Here is a 17976-nt window from a genome sequence, read left to right as displayed (position 1 = left end):
GCTGCTCACAAGTCCAGAAGGATGTAACACAGAGTCTTCTGATTGTGCTTTGTGTCAGTGAGTCCTCTCTGTACTAACTTTTTTTTAAAAGTGAGCATCCCCCGCAGCTCAGTTCTGATCTTCCCCAAGTTCCAGTCTGGTATCTCTGTATCCGTAAGTCCTCCGGGCTCCTTGAGGGGAAAAAACCAGCCCAGTGTCTGTACAGCACCAAGTCCAGTACCTAAACGTGACACATTTTTGTGATTTATAAAATTATTATTTCCCATTAAACAAAGGAGCCAATACTTCAATTACAGACAAAACAACCACGAGAAGAGCAGATCTGGACAACTGAATTCTCCACCAAGCAGTGCTAAAGTAGCGCTTAATCCTGTCTCCATTTCAGAGGGGCAAGGAATTCCTTTTGATTTTGTACGTTAAGCTTGCATGAATGTTTTACTTCTAGGAATTTGCATAGTGATAAATAAATCAGTGAAAATAATTATTCCTATTAATGTTAATAAACTGAAGGATTTACTTAGTAAATTGAAACGCAGCAGTTTTTATAGCTTGGGAATGGGTTAAAAGGCTTTAGAGGAAAAGTCAACGACTTGGGGCGGGGGGTTGAATTAGCAGGCCATTTTAAATACAGTGTTTTTCCAGATCTTAAAACGACATTTTAAATAAATAAAATCTTCAAACCAGTCGAGGCCTTGAAGATTCTTTGTGGTGTTATTTCATATTTGATAAATGCTCTGCCTTCCAGAAGGGCTTTTGCTATCGATGTGTTTTCAAAATACCAAGAGATATTTAGTAGGTTTTGAACATTATTTTACAGTTTTGTAATTAGCCTCACATGTAAGTAGAACTTAATACAGATTTTTTTCTGTCCATCATCCACCTTCTCTTTCATATCTTTACAGTCCCTGCTTCGTTCCTGTCTTTCTGCATGTCAGAATGAGCTTCATCAATGCGTGTCTTCTGGTCCCCGTGGGGTGGTGATGCTGCTGAGCTGGGCTGAGTGTAGGACGGTGGCTGTCCCTTGTCCCTTCTCCCCGAGCTTCCTGGCTCGCAGCGAGGCGGTAGGCTGCTGGGACTGTCTTTCAGTGGCTAGCGAGATGCTCTTTAAATCTTTTATCTGCAAATCCTTATACTAAGCCCATCGCTCCTGAGTGGATTTGATGCCTTGAAGACTTCAGTAGCCTTCTCTAAGGTCCGTCTAATATGGGGCAGCCCTCTGCCATGCAACAGGCTGTGTCTTGGTATAGGGATTGTATTGCGGGGGAGTTTGTGATCTTTTAAAAATCTTCGTACTGTATATGGCCCAGTACATGCCCCTTCAGAAGTTTGGCTGCATTCTTTGGTGTATATAAAATATTTTGTAAATAGCAACCAGACATTACAATAATATTTTAAGTTGCTGAAAGAACATCGACTGAACTGGGAATATACAGCTCTTTTCAGCTGCTCTGTCCAAAAGATAAGAAATTATGTTTTGTTCAAGTTCTAATTCATTCTCCAAGTCTCGTGGCTTGTGACTCTTCAACTACTTCCTTATTTCTTAGAAACATAAACACGCATGAGATGCACTTAGTAATTTAGAGTGGGAATAAATCCACATTAGCTGCTGAGTATATCCTTTCCATGAAAAGTGGTTGCTATTATTTGATATCGCCCAATGCCAGAATACTTTTTAGCAGTCTTTTAAGAGCTAATTTAAAGAGTTGTGACCTTCTATCCTTCCTCTGTTTATGTGCCTTTTGGAGCATGAATCTCTTCAAGTTAATGAAAACAGTGCCGTGGATTAAAGCAAAGCAGTTCTCAATTCCTTTGGGAGCCACTGTTACACCCAAGGCACCTCTTGCCTCTTGCAAATACTGTAGTATTTGGGCCTGGTTTTATCTCTGTGGCCTGAAGAAGTGGTAATGTAATTGGTGATACCTCAAGTGAAGTAGAATTTTGCTTGCCCATCTTAACTTCGGATGGTGAGTTTGAAACTCTGACTGTAACTCAGTTTATGGCTGTGATGTATAGACACTAAGTAAGATGTTAAATTCCAAATTAATACTTGTATTTTTTGTCTTTTCAGTAACTAGGGAAACTGAACTGCCTTTCTACAGTAAGTCCTACTTTTATGCTCACAGAGAGGAAAGTTGTAAAACAAATAAGTGACCTCCAAACAAATACAATCTCAAATTCATGTTTCACAGTAAACTTCAAAGGGCCTAGGATGGAGAGGAGTGGGTTGTTGTAGAGAAACTTCTGCTGCTTTGAAGTAAGATCAGTTTTATGTCACTTGCTTGTATTTTTTAGTGTACCTGCTATTTCATTATTGCCAATCTAATCTTGAAAACACATCATAATGCCTTTTTTTTGGAGGGAACCAAAATACAGAGTGAGAAAGTGATTTATAACTGTCTTAAATAGGCATCTTCTGAAACCATTAGAGCTTTATAAAAATTACTAAAATATTAAGTAAACTGAGAGTGCAAGACAGAAGACTGAAAAACTGTTTTGGTCTTTTCTTGGGCTGGATCAATGGAAGACTATTCCTCAAGTCCTGTTCTAGTTGGGGAAAAATGTCTGTCCTTTTAGGGAGAGGAAAAGGGGGGAAACTGATCCTGACCGCTCATATCCTCACATAAGATGCAGGCTCTTGCAGGGGTCATCATGGTTTCTTTCTTTTTGAGATCAGCCTGGTGGGGAGGGACTCAGATAAAGCCATTTTATGAATAAATTACAAATTTACTGTTATTTGGGAATTACTCATATGCTATATGTTGGGAAAAAACTTGGTTTCCTTAGCGGGGATTTTAAATTTCATTCTAGAGACCTTGCAGAAGCTTTATACCCCAATTTGCATCCCATATTATCTGATCTCCAGCCATTGTATGAACGTAAATCAAAAAATAGTAGCAAGGAACATCATTTATCAAAATGGAGACAGTGTATTCTCTCTTTAATGAAGAAAAGAACGAAGAGTTGTAGAGGGTAAATTTTAATTACTGACACTTTAGGGTATTTTCGGTTATTTTATCTTTCAGTTGGATGAGGGAATTTTACAGAAGGGACTGTCTGCTTTAAGAAAGTGTTTTAGCGAAATAAATACCCACTTCCACCCTATAATATCAGGAGAAAATAGCAATTACATAAGAAATCTATTATTCATTGCTTCATTATTTGCTGTCTGACCGCATGCTGTTTGACAGTTTATTTTTTTCCTTCGAGCTGGACTGCTTTTGCTGGCTTGGCAGTAAGCGCCGTTCTCTCGCAGCGCAGCCATTAAATCTCTCACCTGCGTGTCCTGTGCAGCGCTGCGGTTCGGAGATAAGGTTGGGCTCTCGCAGCCGCGAGCATTGGTATTCCGGGCTCTTCTTTCAAGGGCATTTGGCTGTGATGAAGCATCTCAAATGACAAGGGAAACATACAGCCATGTTAAATACCCTTGCTAGCCTGAGCCAAGGTAGGGGAAATGGAAATGATTCTAAAATGCATTTTGAAACCTTTAACTGAGGTTTTGGATAACAGTAAATCACGTTTTTTAGGCAGGAGCATTTCAGGCCGATCCCAAACTGCATCATCCATTAAATGCCTGGTAATGGAGCATGCCTTTCACAACTTACACTTAAAATCCAAATAAAACACAAGGGGGTTGAGCTCTTCTGAATGTGTTCCTGCATGTTTTGTCCAAGGTCACTTAGGTAGTTCTATCAGGAACTGAATCCATCTCTTCGGAGTCTTGCTCCCATGTTAGTCTAGGAGCACCAAAACCATAGAATCATAGAATCACAGAATATCCCGAGTTGGAAGGGACCCATAAGGATCATCGAGTCCAACTCCTGGCACCACACAGGTCTGCCCAAAAGTTTAGACCATGTGATTAAGTGCACAGTCCAAACGCTTCTTAAATTCAGACAGGCTTGGTGCAGTGACTACTCAACCTGTGTAGATCAGGCCCAGGGAAGGATTTGTGTCTTCATTCCACTGAAAATGGTTACGTGCACCGATTTCCTTCCCCCGCCCCTATATTTGGAAGCTGAGGGCTCTGAATGATACTGCAACATTAAAAGTAATTGAACGATTCTGACTCAGAGTTGAAACTTGTGTGTTCCCAAATGAGACAGCAAAACGATCTTGGCTAAGTGACACACTCTTTTGCTCAGATGCTGAAGTATTTTTACATGATCATATGTGGTGCTTTGAGTGGCTTGATAGTTACCAAAGGAGGAGAAATATTCCATACTGTTTATGATTTGTCTTATTTTCTGACTCTCGGATTCTCAGACAATGAGACCTCTAAGCTTGAGCGGCGAAAATTTATTACTGTCAGAAAAACAAAACATTACTTACAGAAAAGTTTCCTTTCCAAAAGTCAAGGGCAGCCAAGGCACGGTTCATCTAAAGGATTTTCCAAACTTTACAGTTAATGTATTTATGAGAAATGTATTGATTTAGGGTTACTCGAAGTTTAATTAAACTTTCAGTTTCTCTCTTTTTTCTGGCCAAAATTCTGCATCTTTAAAAATCTTCAAACAGTGGGAATGAATGTTTGCTATAAGAAGGGGTGTCTGGGAGTCCTTTTTGTTCCCTCACAGTTGTTAATTCAGAATTTTTAGGAACTTTAGCTTGGGGTTCAAACTCTTCTTGGAAAACCAGTGGTTTAGTAGCTGTGGGATCTCACCCCTAGCGCCGTGTTTGGTTTTGGGCCCCTCACTGCAAGAAGGATTTTGAGTTGCAGGAAAGCGCAGCGAAGCTGGTGAAGGGACTGGAAAACAAGATGCACGAGGAGAGGCTGAGGGATCTGGGGTTTAGTCTGGAGAAGAGGAGGCTGAGGGGAGACCTCGTGGCTCTCCACAGCTACCTGAGGAGGCAGCAGGGAGGAGGGTGTCAGTCTCTTTTCTCAGGTGACAAGTGATAGTGAGGAAGTGGCCCCAGGTCGTGCCGGGGTAAGTTTAGATTGGACATCAGGAAGAATTTCTCCGTGGAGAGGGTGGCCAGGCATCAGAACGGGCTGCCCAGGGAGGCGGTGGAGTCCCCATCCCTGGAGGTATCTGACAGATGTGGACGTGGTGCTTAGGGACATGGGTGGGACTCAGTAGGTCAGGCTGATGGTTGGACTTGGTGATCTTGAGGGTCTTTTCCAACCTAGATGATTGTGTGACTCTTATTATCATAAATAACAGTTAATATTTCTACCCCAAAAGATACTTTATTTGATGTATAGATGCTCTAGTATCTTTCAGGAATTCAAAGATGTTCTAGATGTTGTATTTTATATCTGCTTTATTTCTGTATTCGTATAAGCCCTTTCTGGCCTCTGAAAATTCATGATATTTTGGCAGCAATTGAGAACCTGGGAGCGAGTATTCCCATGCAGGTAGGTTCCTCAGGCGAAATGCATTGTGGTTGCAGCTATTGACTGCTCGTGGGGAAATCCATTAATGGATATTAATGGAATCTAGGGGGTTTTCATCTGTTAAGAAGGGTTTATTTCAGGAGTTTAAATTCTCACAGTGTTATAAAAAGAGGCATAACAGAGTAACTGACGGTGTAATGTTTGATGGCTGTTCTGTTTGGGGAATTAAGAGTGGGAATTTTATTTCCAGGTAACAGTGAATTCACTTAGCTTGGCTATCCGAGCATCAGGTAACGTGTGTTATCTGAATGGCTTTCACATCTCCCGTAACTTCAGACATCTCTTTCTGCGTCGTGTCCTGAAGTGCCAGCCTTTCACCCTCGGCTATACACTGAGCATAAATTGAGGCATAGCTACAGGTGAGGAAGAATCCTTCCCTCGGTGCCCGGTTCCACTGGTCTGCTGTGTTCCTGGTGCGTTCCTCTGGACCTCTTACTTATCTTTACCTATTTGCCTTCTATTTTTCTCATGAAGAAATAGGACTCTCTTTGTGAATGTATGTTTGTAACTACACGTATATGAGAGAGCTTGGCTTAAATGCTTTTGACTTTTGTAGTAGGCTGAAGAAGATCGATGGAGATGCACGTTGTTAAAAACGTTTGAGCCAGACAATGTGAGTCTATTTATAGGGTTCCATTCAAGCACCAATGGGTCATCGATGTGGGGTAACTTTTATTGTTCTGCCTTTGTGCAGCACCATAAACAGCGTGATAGGCACCTGTGAGCAGAGCTGCTACAGAAATAATCCTACTGTTGGTAGTAGTAACATGCACAAGCTTTAGCTAGGGAGCAAAAAATGTCACTTCGGCTTCTGAATTTAGCTGGTATTTTTTGTTCTAATGTGGCTGCTGTTACAACGAGGTCCATGCACAGGGAAGTTTCCCTAAGGCTAAATCAGTAATGGTTTGCTTGCAAAAGGGGGTCGAGATTTTCTGCAGTTGTTTTAACGACTTGACAGCTGAGCTTGGAAAGCCTAAATTATGGCCCTGTTTGTGTGTATCGGGCTGAGCTGGAGCTATGTCTATGGGAAAGCTGCAGGAAAACAAAAGCTACGCGCAGAGGAGTAAAGGTTGTAAAGCAGGGCTGCGTTGTCCCAGGCACTGCACGGGCTGTGGCTGGAGGATTGGCCCTGGCTAGAACAACACGACTTATTTTCCTTCTGATCTGGGGAACTTTTGCCTTTTTGAAGGGGATTGCTGATTCAAGTATGAGACTTGATCATCAAGTGTTAATCATCGGAGCCCAGTGATGTTAGTGGCTGATGTTGGTTCTTGTGGAGAACAAGTATCAGCCGGAGTGACATTTAATCAGTATTGTCCTGGCTTCCGGAGCCTGTTTGGTGGCTGTACAAGTAACTAACAGCTCTGTATTTCGGTACTCAGCTTAGATGTGCAAGTAGGTCTGGGTTGCTCTTAACCTCACTCTGAAATATTCCCCTGAATTATTCACGCACGGTGCCCGTTTAAGTCCATGCACAATTGTTATGACGGTCAAAACATGAAACAAATCAAAAAACTTCCGCAGTGTTGCTGTTCAAAGTGCTCTGCTTGCTCTCCATCCTCAGAATTACTGGTCGGGGTCTTAAGCCTAGTATAAAATGGGTAGGGGGCAGCGAGAGAGTCGAGACGCACTCCTGCTGAATGCCAACAGAATGCCGCTCCCATTAGCGATGGCTCAGCTCACTGATGTCTGAACTGCTCTTCTTCCTGCACCTTGGCTCCCGTCGCAGAGCACTTAGGTAAGTTTTAAGGGGTGTATGTGATCCAAAATTCCTCTGGCTCAGCACCTGCCAGCAAGAGAGGGGCTTCCCTGCACCAGCAGTAGGGCAGAGGTGGTGACCCGTAGCGGTCTTTGATCTGGAGAACCTGCTGAAGGAGTAGTGTCAAGCGTGCTGAGGTGCACGCCTTCTATATCGATCACCGTTTATGAAATAGGATGCTTTAAATCAGGCATGAGATATGGTTTTAGTTTTCCTGGGAGTTTGGTAAATTGAATTTAGCAAGACCGTCTATAGCCAGAGATCAGAATTTCTTTTAAGTAAATGAACGAATCTTTCTTTCAGTTCGATGGAAGAACAAGTCTCCTGATCTGGAGGAAGCAGTCAATATTAGCCTGACAATTTAAAATGAAAAGTAAAATAACGTTTATTAACGTTAGGTGAGGCTCTGAAGAGTTGCAGAGTGCCCTAAAAAAATCTCAGGTAGGATTTTATCTTGATTTAAAATGAGAAGTGAGTAGTGACATAGAATATGTCTATCGGAAGACCTAAGCTGAAGCACTGAAGCACGCTGTGGAGTTCTTCTACAAGGTAATCTCTGGTTTCCCAAAGTGAACCCGACTGGGGTGTCTCTGTCAGGACCTTGCTAAAATACCCCAGGAGCTAGAAGAGTTTTAAGGGAAAAAGCTGGGTTATGCATAGGAATAGGCAAGAAGAAACTAAAATAATTGCAAAGGGTTTCTTTACTAGGGTGGAGTGGGAAAGCTGCAATGATTCTGGTTTGAAAGGAGATGAGAAGTAGAAGCGCAAGAGCAACCGTGAAGTGGAACAGGTCAGCGTGCGCACTGTGTCCCAGCACTCACAAGATTAAGCAGACAGGCTATTGAAATTGAGAGACGACAGATTTAAAAATGAAAAAAGGGAAATTGTTACAGGATTATCTATCCAGCCTGGCTCTGGGCTGGGAGATCCTTTTCCCCTCGCTGCTGTGAGACCAGGCTCGGGCCGGCCGTCACTGTCGCGTGCGTTGCTTGGGCCGCCTCTCGCCGTTGTCTCATTCCTGATATATTTTCCTTTGCAGAGTTTGTTGCAGTTTTTGTCTCCTGTTGGTCCATGCTGCTAAAACTCTCGCTAGGCTCAGATACCCATGACTCATCTTTGCTTTCAGTGCTTCCTTCCAGCTCTTTGAAAACCACTTAGGAACTTTTCAGCTTTCTGATGACATGATTTTTCCATTGCTGCCTACTTAGAACTTCAGTCAGGCATCTGTATGCTTTTTTTTTTTTTTCTGTGATATCTCATATATGTGATATTCAAATATGTGCATAAAAGTTCTTCTAAACATGCACAGGAATGTTAACTTCAAATTCTTTGCTAAAAATATTTTACTGTAGTTTGTGGGGGGGGGGAAAAAAACAAGTGACTGGCGTAGAAAACAGCCGGTGAGCCGTGTTCATTCATTTGCTGCCTTGTACTGTCCTATCTATTTCTGTTGATCTGTATATTCCCAGTTTGTAAAATCTTTAGTGCTAGGATAAGTTTCTAGTCTGGTTTCAGATCTTCCTTTGCGATTGCTGCTGATGGGGCTACTATAAATGCAAGTTAAAAAATGGCCAAGCAATTGAACAGAACTTGGGAAAGTTCTGATAATGGATGTCAGCTTTGCTGTGTCAGCATCCAAATTTACTGCCAGCTCCCAGGGGTGAAGAGCCAATTTCTCAGCAGAGGTTGTTCTTTTGTTAGCTAACCTGCAGGTCCCTGTGCTTCCCAAACTTCTGGTGCTGGCGAAAGAACAAGGCAGGGAGCTGGGCAGCTTGAGCCTGGTGTGGACCTTCTGCTTCCAGATGTCCCAGCCATCCTTTTGGTGCAAAGAACTCGAGGCCCTTTCCCCAGGTGTCTTTGTTTTGAATTTCGTAGCCTGCAGCCCCACCTGAGCTAGTTCTGCACAGTCAAGTTTAAAGATCAGCAGCAAAGCGTGGGCATCATCCCAAAGCGGGGTGCGAGCTGCAATACGTCCCAGTGAAGCGGAGCAAGCGGCACGGCCCCTGGTGCTGAGCTGCGTGCTGCTGCTGCTGGGTTTGTGTCGGCTGCCGAACAAGCTGAGCGCACGGCCTGTGTTTGCTGCGGTCTGATGGGCCTGCAATAGTTAAAGGTTTTAATTCCGCCTGTAAATCTGACCTAGCCATAAATGTCATCTCTAGGACAGCAACAATTAAAAGTGATCTATGGACGGCGAGGATGAGAAATGAGAGGAAAAATGATGTTGCAGCTCCGGGTAAAGATCAATTTTAAAATACCTACAAACTTGGGACCTTTATTTCTTGATACATCTCTTTCTGATGTAAAAAATAAACCGATGAAGCACAGACACACTGAGTTACTGGGTCCAAACCAGCTTTACTTGGTGCGTTTCCTTCTCAGCTGTTACACTTGGGAAGAAGTAACTCTAAGGACAGGTGGTACAAGGGTTGCTTAATGTGACATCCTAATTTCAGGGGACATTTTCTTGTTCTGTTCTTTGAAGGGCTGTTGACTTCCGAATCACGGACAGACATGCCTCTGATCTTCCCGAAGATGAGTCAGGGTGTAACTTGCGTTTGTAAGTAACGGGGTCACATTTGCAGGATGTTGATGGCTTCTGCTGGTGGGACGAGATGTTCTCTAATCCCCTGCGTGGGGTCACGTCGCTTGCTGTATGGGAAAGAAGAGCTAGTAAAACAGAATGCTGACTTTTTTGTTGCTTCTATTTTATTAGCGCTCTGCTGTGGATTTTAAGGTGTAATAAAGTAATGGATCATACCGTAAGCTTGGTGGCTTTAAATGCTGGGTTAATTTACACTCGGAGCAGAGCTTTCAGTGTCAGGCGATCTTTTTTTGCCAACATAAGCACTCAGCTGAAACAACAGCTATGACTCAGTTGCCAGCGAACGCTGCTTGAATTGATTTAGTCGGAGTTCAGATTTAGCACATAATCATGTTCAATTTGATCCACTGTGCTGCCTAGAGATAAAAGGGTTGAAAAAATAGATTTAGCTTATGTCAGTCTTGGTGGTGATGTCATTGCCATGAGAGATGGAATAGCGCTGTTACTATGCTCCGCCGGCTCAGTCGGTGGGTGTACGAGGGGAAGGCAAGGAGCAACTCAGTTAAGTGCAAAGAGCTCGTGGCGGAGGCTTGCAGTTATTGTCGGCACTGAAACAGAATTTTGGACAGCTCAATAGCAAATACTGAGCCGAAGATTTTTGTTTTCTTCCGGTCGTTTGTTACTCGGAGGTTGCTTAACTCTGTGTACAAAAGGGGGGGATGCCAGCCCGTAGCATGGACTGTGATGTCTCCACTCTGGTCGCCTGTGGGGTTGATGTGGAGATTTTTGCCAACCAAGAGGTTAAGGTATGCACCTACTGTTCTTTTGTTGCAGATGCTTCTTAGAAAAGCCTGTGGGAGCGATGGGAGTTTGTACGTAGCAATCCAGGATACGGAGGCAGATGAGATTCTGCTGCAGTAGTAAAAGGCACGCCGTTAAAAAATCTGTTAATTAGGGGAGAGGAACGTGGGAGAGAAATGTGCCTGCTTTTTACAGTGGTTTGATAAGCTGAAAGCATAGCCCGGTGTTTACTCTTTCCTGATCTAAGAAATGGGTTATATAACTGGCATCTGTGTACGTGCATGTTTCATGTTCAGAACAAACCATTCATTGTTAATTTTGTCGAGATATTTTTAGTCCGGTGTCACTTTTTAGATCAGCCGTGCCGTGAATGTTATTTATCAATATTGACGATCTTCAGCTGTCTTTACTCATTTGAGCAGGAGCTGGTCCTCGTCTTCAGAACGCAGCCGAGCAGACGAGTGTCAAATCTTTGCGAAGGGTTAAAAGTTTGGAGCAAGTATTTTGGTGCATCTGCAATAGAGCAGAATACAAAAAGTTGTGCATCTTGCATCTCGTATGAATACCTCAAATGCTTAATTCAAAGACTTGATATGCTGGGCTCATAGTCTCTTAATTAGACGACTGCTGTAGAAAAATCATTGTATGTAATTGCTTACTGTTGAAATCAATTATCTTTCTCATTTGTTACGATATTACTACGAGAAAATCACTGCAAATTAAGTTTGAAAGAGGAATTTTAAGTATGCTTTTCACAGATCAGCTGAAAGAGCTCAGAGGCATAGCACAGTGACATTCAGCAGTTTATTTAAAGGACACGTACAGACAACGTTAGTTCCTAATCTGATTGCCGTGTTCTTAGCATTAAAAGAATGGGATGGGGGGGGAAAAGGCTGTACAAATCTGAGGTCAAATTCTGAACCCCTGTTCTGTTTAACTCTGAGTCATACCTTGAAGCCAATGGAAATATCTGGAAAAAAAGCATTTTCATTTGCAAGAGTTTATCCTGACTCTTATTCCCCTGTTGGTTTGTTACCAGGTGATATCACACACACACTGTGTACAAATGCTTTTATGTTGCTAGCAAGAGATTCTCGTTAATTTAAAAAGCTTTTTCTTCACAGTTTAGTAGGGGATTCAGAGATGCAACTGATGGGGAATAATTCGGAGGAGTGGTTCAGGTGGACAGTCCTGCCTGCATCGGGACACGTTTCCTGTAGTGCTTTGAGTAGCAAAATGTTTGTTGTCTTATTCCCTTTCTTAAATTGCCTACAGATTTATTAATTTTTAATTTCCAAATTTAGAAACTGACCTGCATTGACATAGGCTCATATTGGAGTGGCTGTCTTTTAGTGTCTGGTCCACGTTGAATATTAGGCTGTGCAAGAAATTAAAGTTGCAGTGATCTTCCTCTGTCCTTATTTATATGGCAGTAGCAATGGAGAAGTAAAAATTCAGATTCCATAAAATCAGCAGGAAGCTCTCCACCGACTTTGGTGAGAGTTAGATTGGGCTGATTTAAGCTGCGGCATCTGAAAAGCACGGCTGAAGAACATGGGCTAACAGAGAACAAAAGGCTGACGGGGACGTTGCAGGAACTGAATCCCTTTCGTGTGCCTTTACTTGGACATGCAGTGCTTTGTTTGCTTCGGTTAAACCTTCCCCTTTTTTCCCTGGCGTCTGAATTCAAATGCAGCGAGTGCAAAGACTTTGGGTGTATTTACAGTGGAGGCTGCACTGCAGACTGCACTGCAGCTTGGAAATGGTAAGCCGACTTCTAAGTTGCCTGACTTGGATGCCAGAAGCAGACAGTCCTCGGCCACCCGTGGCTCGCTGCAGACCCATTTTCATGCGGGTGCCAACAAATGCTGGGGCAGGATGCTGCACGCTTCCCCCAAGCTGGTCCCTGGTACCCGTGTACCCGGCAGATCGTAGCGTGGGCACCCCCTTGCTGGAGCTGGAGCGCTGCCGGTGCTTTTAAAGGTGGGGAGAGCTTCTGCTACTCTTGGCTCACTCCGAGAATTCCAGCAGCAACGACAACAACAAAAAACCTGTGGGGTTTTTGTTTGCAGAAGAGGTTCGCTTCAGCTTACTGATGGTGGTGGTCAGTAGAAAATCGGTGACTTTGAGGGGAACGTCCAGGTTTCAGGTTGGAAAGGATTGAGGCCACAGGTGTGGAAGTTGAAGGAAAAGAGCAAAAGCAAGCACAGAAGTCCCTGCCTTCAACTGGAAGGCACAAGTATCACCCAAAACTCAAATCCCAGGTTGCTGATGTGGCCAGGGGCTGCCCCATTCGCCAGGCCTGCAGCAGAAGAGCTCAGCGTGTGTTGGGGCTGTGGAGCAGGTGACGATGGTGGCTCCTTGGAGCTGCGGCTTCTCCTGAGCAGTGGTTTGCCCTTGCTGGACTGCTCACACGCTGGAGGGGCAGTGGCTGCCGCTGGGTGCCGGAGCAGAGCGAGCTGCTGGGCTTAGTGCCGCTTTCCCACCCATGGAAATGACCTTATCCTGCAGCCGTTGCGCTCTTAGCGTCTGGCAGACAGGCTCGGAAATGCTCCATTTCCATTTGGCCTCTGGAACAGGAGAACGCTCGCTCAGTACTGAAGGCAAAGCTTTGTGGTTTCGCCGTTTGGAGCGGCTCATCCTTGCACTAAACACGCGTGGGTGCCCTGAAACTGGCAGCTGGCCCACGGCGCTGACACCGTTGGTTGGCCATCCATGAACCCATCGAACGGGCCTTTCGCTTTCTCTCAGCTGTTGCTCTGAGCTTGCCTTTTATAGCCCCAAAATTGGGTCAGGCTAATCAAGATGCTACTTAACCGTGTAGTGCCTCTATGTCAGGACTCAGGAAAGTTCAGAAGATATCCGTAGAAAATGCGTAGTACAGTTCTGCTTTGAAGTTCACCTGGATAATTAAGATTCTTCTTAATGAAGAATCTCTAGATGATGAATTTATGTAATGTTTGTTACATAAGCAATTAGTTAATGAATATCTTGTTTATTTCTAATCGAGATATTCCAGACGTTACCGAAACAGTGGAAGAGAATTTAAACTCTTACTTCCTACTCAAAGCAAAACGTTCTTATGTTGCCAATTCACGTTCTCTCTTCAGTTACATTCACGTGTGCCATTCGGCTAGGCAGCAACGGATGGTTGGGACAACCAGGCACTACTGCAACAGAGAAGAAATATCAATGACAGGGACTGATTAAATTTGCATCTGAAGACAGTAAGGTAAAGTAATGCAGATAGGAACATTACCTTGATGCAGGAGAAAAAAATAAGGTGGAGATGAGACAGGCAGCCAAGGAAGACAGTAAAAATAGTTCCTCTATTTTGACCGTATTGCTTTGGGGCATTAATCCCCACTGGGGCAGGATCTCCGTCAATCTGTAAACTCATTATTTAGTTCAAATGCTACCATGAGCATATTGCTAATGATATTTGTTTGGGATGTATTTGGAGGTCAGTCTTGCCTGGTAGTTGCCTGTGAGAGGTTTAGCTGCCTAACACCGTATCTAAACTTCTGAGAGCAAAAGAATATTTGGCTCCTGTGTTTTTTTCATCCCCGCTTCAGTTCTCCATTTGTAAAAGTGGCTCCCTCGCTCCCAGAGATGTTCTGAGGTTTAAAGTTTAAGTGCTCTAAGATTAGAATCAAGTGAAGAAAGCTGTAGAAAAAGGGAAGTGTTGCTGCTCTCTGGATACTGCCAGCTGCCCAGTGGTAGAAATCCTGCCTTGTCTGGGGAGTTTCAGGGCATGTTCTCAAATTCTTCTCCTTAGCCACATAGCCTTGGTTTAAGGGAAGAGATTGTTGCACAGTCATGACTCCAAAAACTGGAGACAGAAGAGGAAAACCAAACAACGGCGTGACCACAAAAAAAGAAAATAATCCTGATAGCTGAAAGACCCGTATTATAATCTCTTGCCGTTAGTATTTTCTGTACCTGATAGTTCTTTTTTGTTCTCATAGTTCTTGTTTGCATGTAGTGTTACATCTGTAAAATCTTTGATATGCAAGTACCCAAATCCCAAATCTTCTGTTGTTGTGTTGCTGGGTTTGTTTTGCCCCTCCTCAAAATAAGTTTTCCAAGGTGAAGTTGTTTTCAGGTCCATAGTGATCTAGTGCAGTGTTTCTCTGAAGGCCTGTATATGTGCACTCTCAAGTCAAAGACTTTTGTCTCAAGCTTTACCGATAGCTTGCTGGTTCTTAGCATGACCTGGATATTGAGCAAAATTGTATGTTTTGAGGGAAATGTCTCCACTAACCACGTTGCATGCATCTCCTTATTTTAATAAACATTTCTGCACATAGATTAATGGATATGTTTTTATAGTTGGACACTTCTTCCCTTAATATTTTCCAGGAGTGATTATACCAAAGGCATTAAATAATCTACTTCGTTTTGATCGTTCGTGTGCCAAGCAGCATGTTTGCTTTGGAAGACGTTATCTGATCATATGCAGAATGCAAACAACCATGACAGTGTGGTTTCAAGCAGTGAATTCTTTCTTGGTGAAGAGATGCTGAACAAAAAGAGTAGCACAGTTTATCAAACACTTGGGTAACACTCAACTTGCCAAGGCTCAGAAGCTGGCCAAGCAGAGCGTCTGCCCAGCGCTCTGTTGCTGCAGGGTTTTCTGTTGTCCTTCCGCACACCTCAAGGGGTGCCAGGAGTGTGTGCCTGGCCTTTTACTGAAAATTGCCCCCATTTATAAGGCTCGGTGTCAATAAGCAACTTCTCGTCTAAGTGCCAACGGAATTCAAGGTTTCCACAGAGGAGACTTCTGAGGCTCATGTCAGGGTACTGTCTGAGCCTCCTGTATTTATTGACTTCCAGTGTTGAGTCTTCACTCTTTTGTTTGGCTTAGATCGTACCAATGACCTTCAATTGCTACTAGCTTGAGGCATGATTGCTTAGCTGCCCCCCGCACTAGCAGCAGTATAGGATATTTAACATTATTATTTGTCCAGAGAAAAAAAATTAAACTTTCCCCCTTTTTCTCCTTGGCAATGTTTCTCGATGCATACGCAGCCATAACGTTTGGCTCCAGCTGATGCTTTCCATCTGGGCTAGAGGTTGATTCCTGCTTTGTTCATGTTAATTCCTGACAGCACAGATCACTTTCTCATAACATCAGTGTTGTTAGGATGCATTTAGCTGCCCTCATTTGGTGTTGCTTTTGGTGCTCAGTCAAGGAAAAGCCCTTGACTGCAGTAGCTCTGACGGAGTAACCAGCCCCACTGGCACTGCGGGATCCTGCACAGCAAACCTGCAAGGGGAAACCAGATCACAGAATCACGGAATATCCTGGGTCGGAAGGGGCCCACAAGGATCATGGAGTCCAACTCCTGGCTCCACACAGCACCACCCAAAACCAGACCCTATGTCTGGGAGCGTTGTCCCAGTGCTTCTTGAACTCCGGCAGCTCGGTGCCGTGACCGCTGCCCTGGGGAGCCTGTCCCAGTGCCCGACCACCTCTGGGTGCAGAACCTTTCCCTAACACCCAGCCTGACCCTCCACTGTCCCAGCTCCATGCCGTTCCCTCGGGTCCTGTCGCTGTCCCCAGAGAGCAGAGCTCAGCGCCTGCCCCTCCGCTCCCCTCGTGAGGGAGCTGCAGGCCGCCATGAGGCCTCCCCTCAGCCTGCTCTGCTCTGGGCTGAGCAAACCAAGGGACCTCAGCTGCTCCTCACACGCCTTCCCCTCCAGACCCTTCACCATCTTTGTAGCCCTTCCTTTGTACAATCCCTTCCCTCACCCAGCTAGCAATGCTGTGCCTGATGTACCCAGGGTTTTTCTGGCCCTTTTGGCTGCCAGAGCATGGTGCTGCCTCAGCCTCAACTTGTTGTCAGCCAGAACCCCCAGATCACTTTCCACAGGGCTGCTCTCCAGCCTCTCATCCCCAAGCGACCGGGTGTGGCTAGACTAAGCTATGTATGCATATTTGTGACAGAATATATTTTGTATACCACCAAGATCTGTTCTCTTTTAATACATCTTATTCCTACCTTCTTTGTCTTCCTTCCTGCTTCATCTTTCTGGAATGCAAGAAGGAATTGGGTTTTCCCTTGTTGTTATTGTACTGTGTGGTAGATGATACTAGAAATAAATACCAGTACTGTTGAAAGGATCCAAACGCTAAGTGATACGTTACGACATGTTATGTCAAATTCTGAGAATGCTTTGGGGACAGTTCTTCTTTCAGCAAATGGAGGTGGGTAATTTGTATCGGATCTTCAATTTCAAAGTTAGCAATTAATGGAAAAATACTTAATGGCAAGTACTTTTGGGGAAAATGATTTTGAAGTGCGTTTTTCAAATGAGGAAAGTCTGAGATTAGATGGATGAGGAATGTCATTTTTTAAAACTCATCTTCAGCAAACTTGTGGAGCTGGTGCACAGTGCCTTCTTGGAAGATTGCTTGAGAGCTGGAGAAGTGTGTGACAATTAGCAGTTAAAACGGCGCTTCTGAGTGCATGGTGGAGATCATCCACCCAGACGCGAAGGACAAATGGGATGTGTGTTAAGAAATTGTTGTGGCTAGATCAGATACTCCTTTTGCTTTACTGCAGTCTAAGGCTTTGTATATGAAGTGAAAACCAAGTGTGCAAAATTGTAAAATGAGTTTCAGTTAGCAGTGGGTTTAAATAAGAACAAGAGAAGTTCTATAGTGCCTAAGAAAGAAGAGGAAAGAGGAAAACAACGTGCAAATCCAATAACAGCAAGAAGACAGCACCGAACAAACAATGCAGAAAAGGTTACAGTATGACTGATTTCATGCGTGGTTGTATAAAGAGCTTGACAGATAATCAGCTAACTTGATAGAAACAAACAACAACAAAAAACCACCTAGTGGTGGTCAGAGCAGAAGAAAAGTGCCAAAAATACAGAGGTAAGGTATTCAAGTATAGAGGACCTGATAAAATCTATTGAAGCATGCGTTAGGATATAGCTGAAATAATCTTTTATATATATAAAATAATCACTATTAGAAGTTATCTTTCAGAATTCATCAGTTACAGACTGCTGAGGGTTGGAAATGGGAAGAAATAGCATTGGTGCTTGAGGAGAAAGGGGAGAAAGGCGTGGATAATTACAGATAATCTTCTCTAACTTGAATTCTGCAATGTGTTTGTGAGTGCTTAGGAACTACTAAGGCCTGGGTTGTCCAGAGAAAATCATGTTAAATCAGTTGCCTTCCTTGCTTGGTGGGGCAACCGGATAAGTGGGATAAAGGAGGCTTGGGAAGTAGATATTTTGACTAAAGCTTTCACACTGCTCCACAAGTCATTGTCATAAATAACGTACGGGCTAAATACAGTTCCCATAAGGTGGGTGCACAGTTTCTTAAAAAAAATGCCTAAACCAGAAGTGGTTCATTCTCAAGTGGTGAAGCCATTTAGGTAGACAAGCTCACGTATTTCTTCCCACAACCAAGTTTTTGTTGCCGTTTTCATTAATGACTGGTGTGACAGACTAGAG

At 43.7% G+C, this 17976-nt stretch overlaps 1 protein-coding gene across 2 annotated transcripts in view; it reads left to right on the top strand.

The window, feature by feature from the left end:
- Positions 1-17976, top strand: part of RCAN2 (regulator of calcineurin 2) — a 76209-nt gene that overhangs the window by 30681 nt on the left and 27552 nt on the right. Inside the window, exon 1 of one of the 2 annotated variants that reach the window (XM_035560242.2) lies at positions 9974-10502. The exons of the other annotated variant lie outside the window; for it this stretch is intronic. Coding sequence (XP_035416135.1) covers positions 10416-10502 — 87 coding nt within the window. The 5' untranslated portion in view covers positions 9974-10415. Of the gene's footprint in view, positions 1-9973; positions 10503-17976 lie in introns of those variants that run through there. 2 annotated transcript variants of the gene reach the window in all.

Source organism: Cygnus atratus, chromosome 3, assembly GCF_013377495.2.
Source record: "Cygnus atratus isolate AKBS03 ecotype Queensland, Australia chromosome 3, CAtr_DNAZoo_HiC_assembly, whole genome shotgun sequence".
In the NCBI taxonomy this organism is placed as follows: domain Eukaryota; kingdom Metazoa; phylum Chordata; class Aves; order Anseriformes; family Anatidae; genus Cygnus; species Cygnus atratus.
The sequence above is the reverse complement of the archived record's forward strand: the minus strand, read 5'-3'. Positions and strand labels throughout refer to the sequence as shown.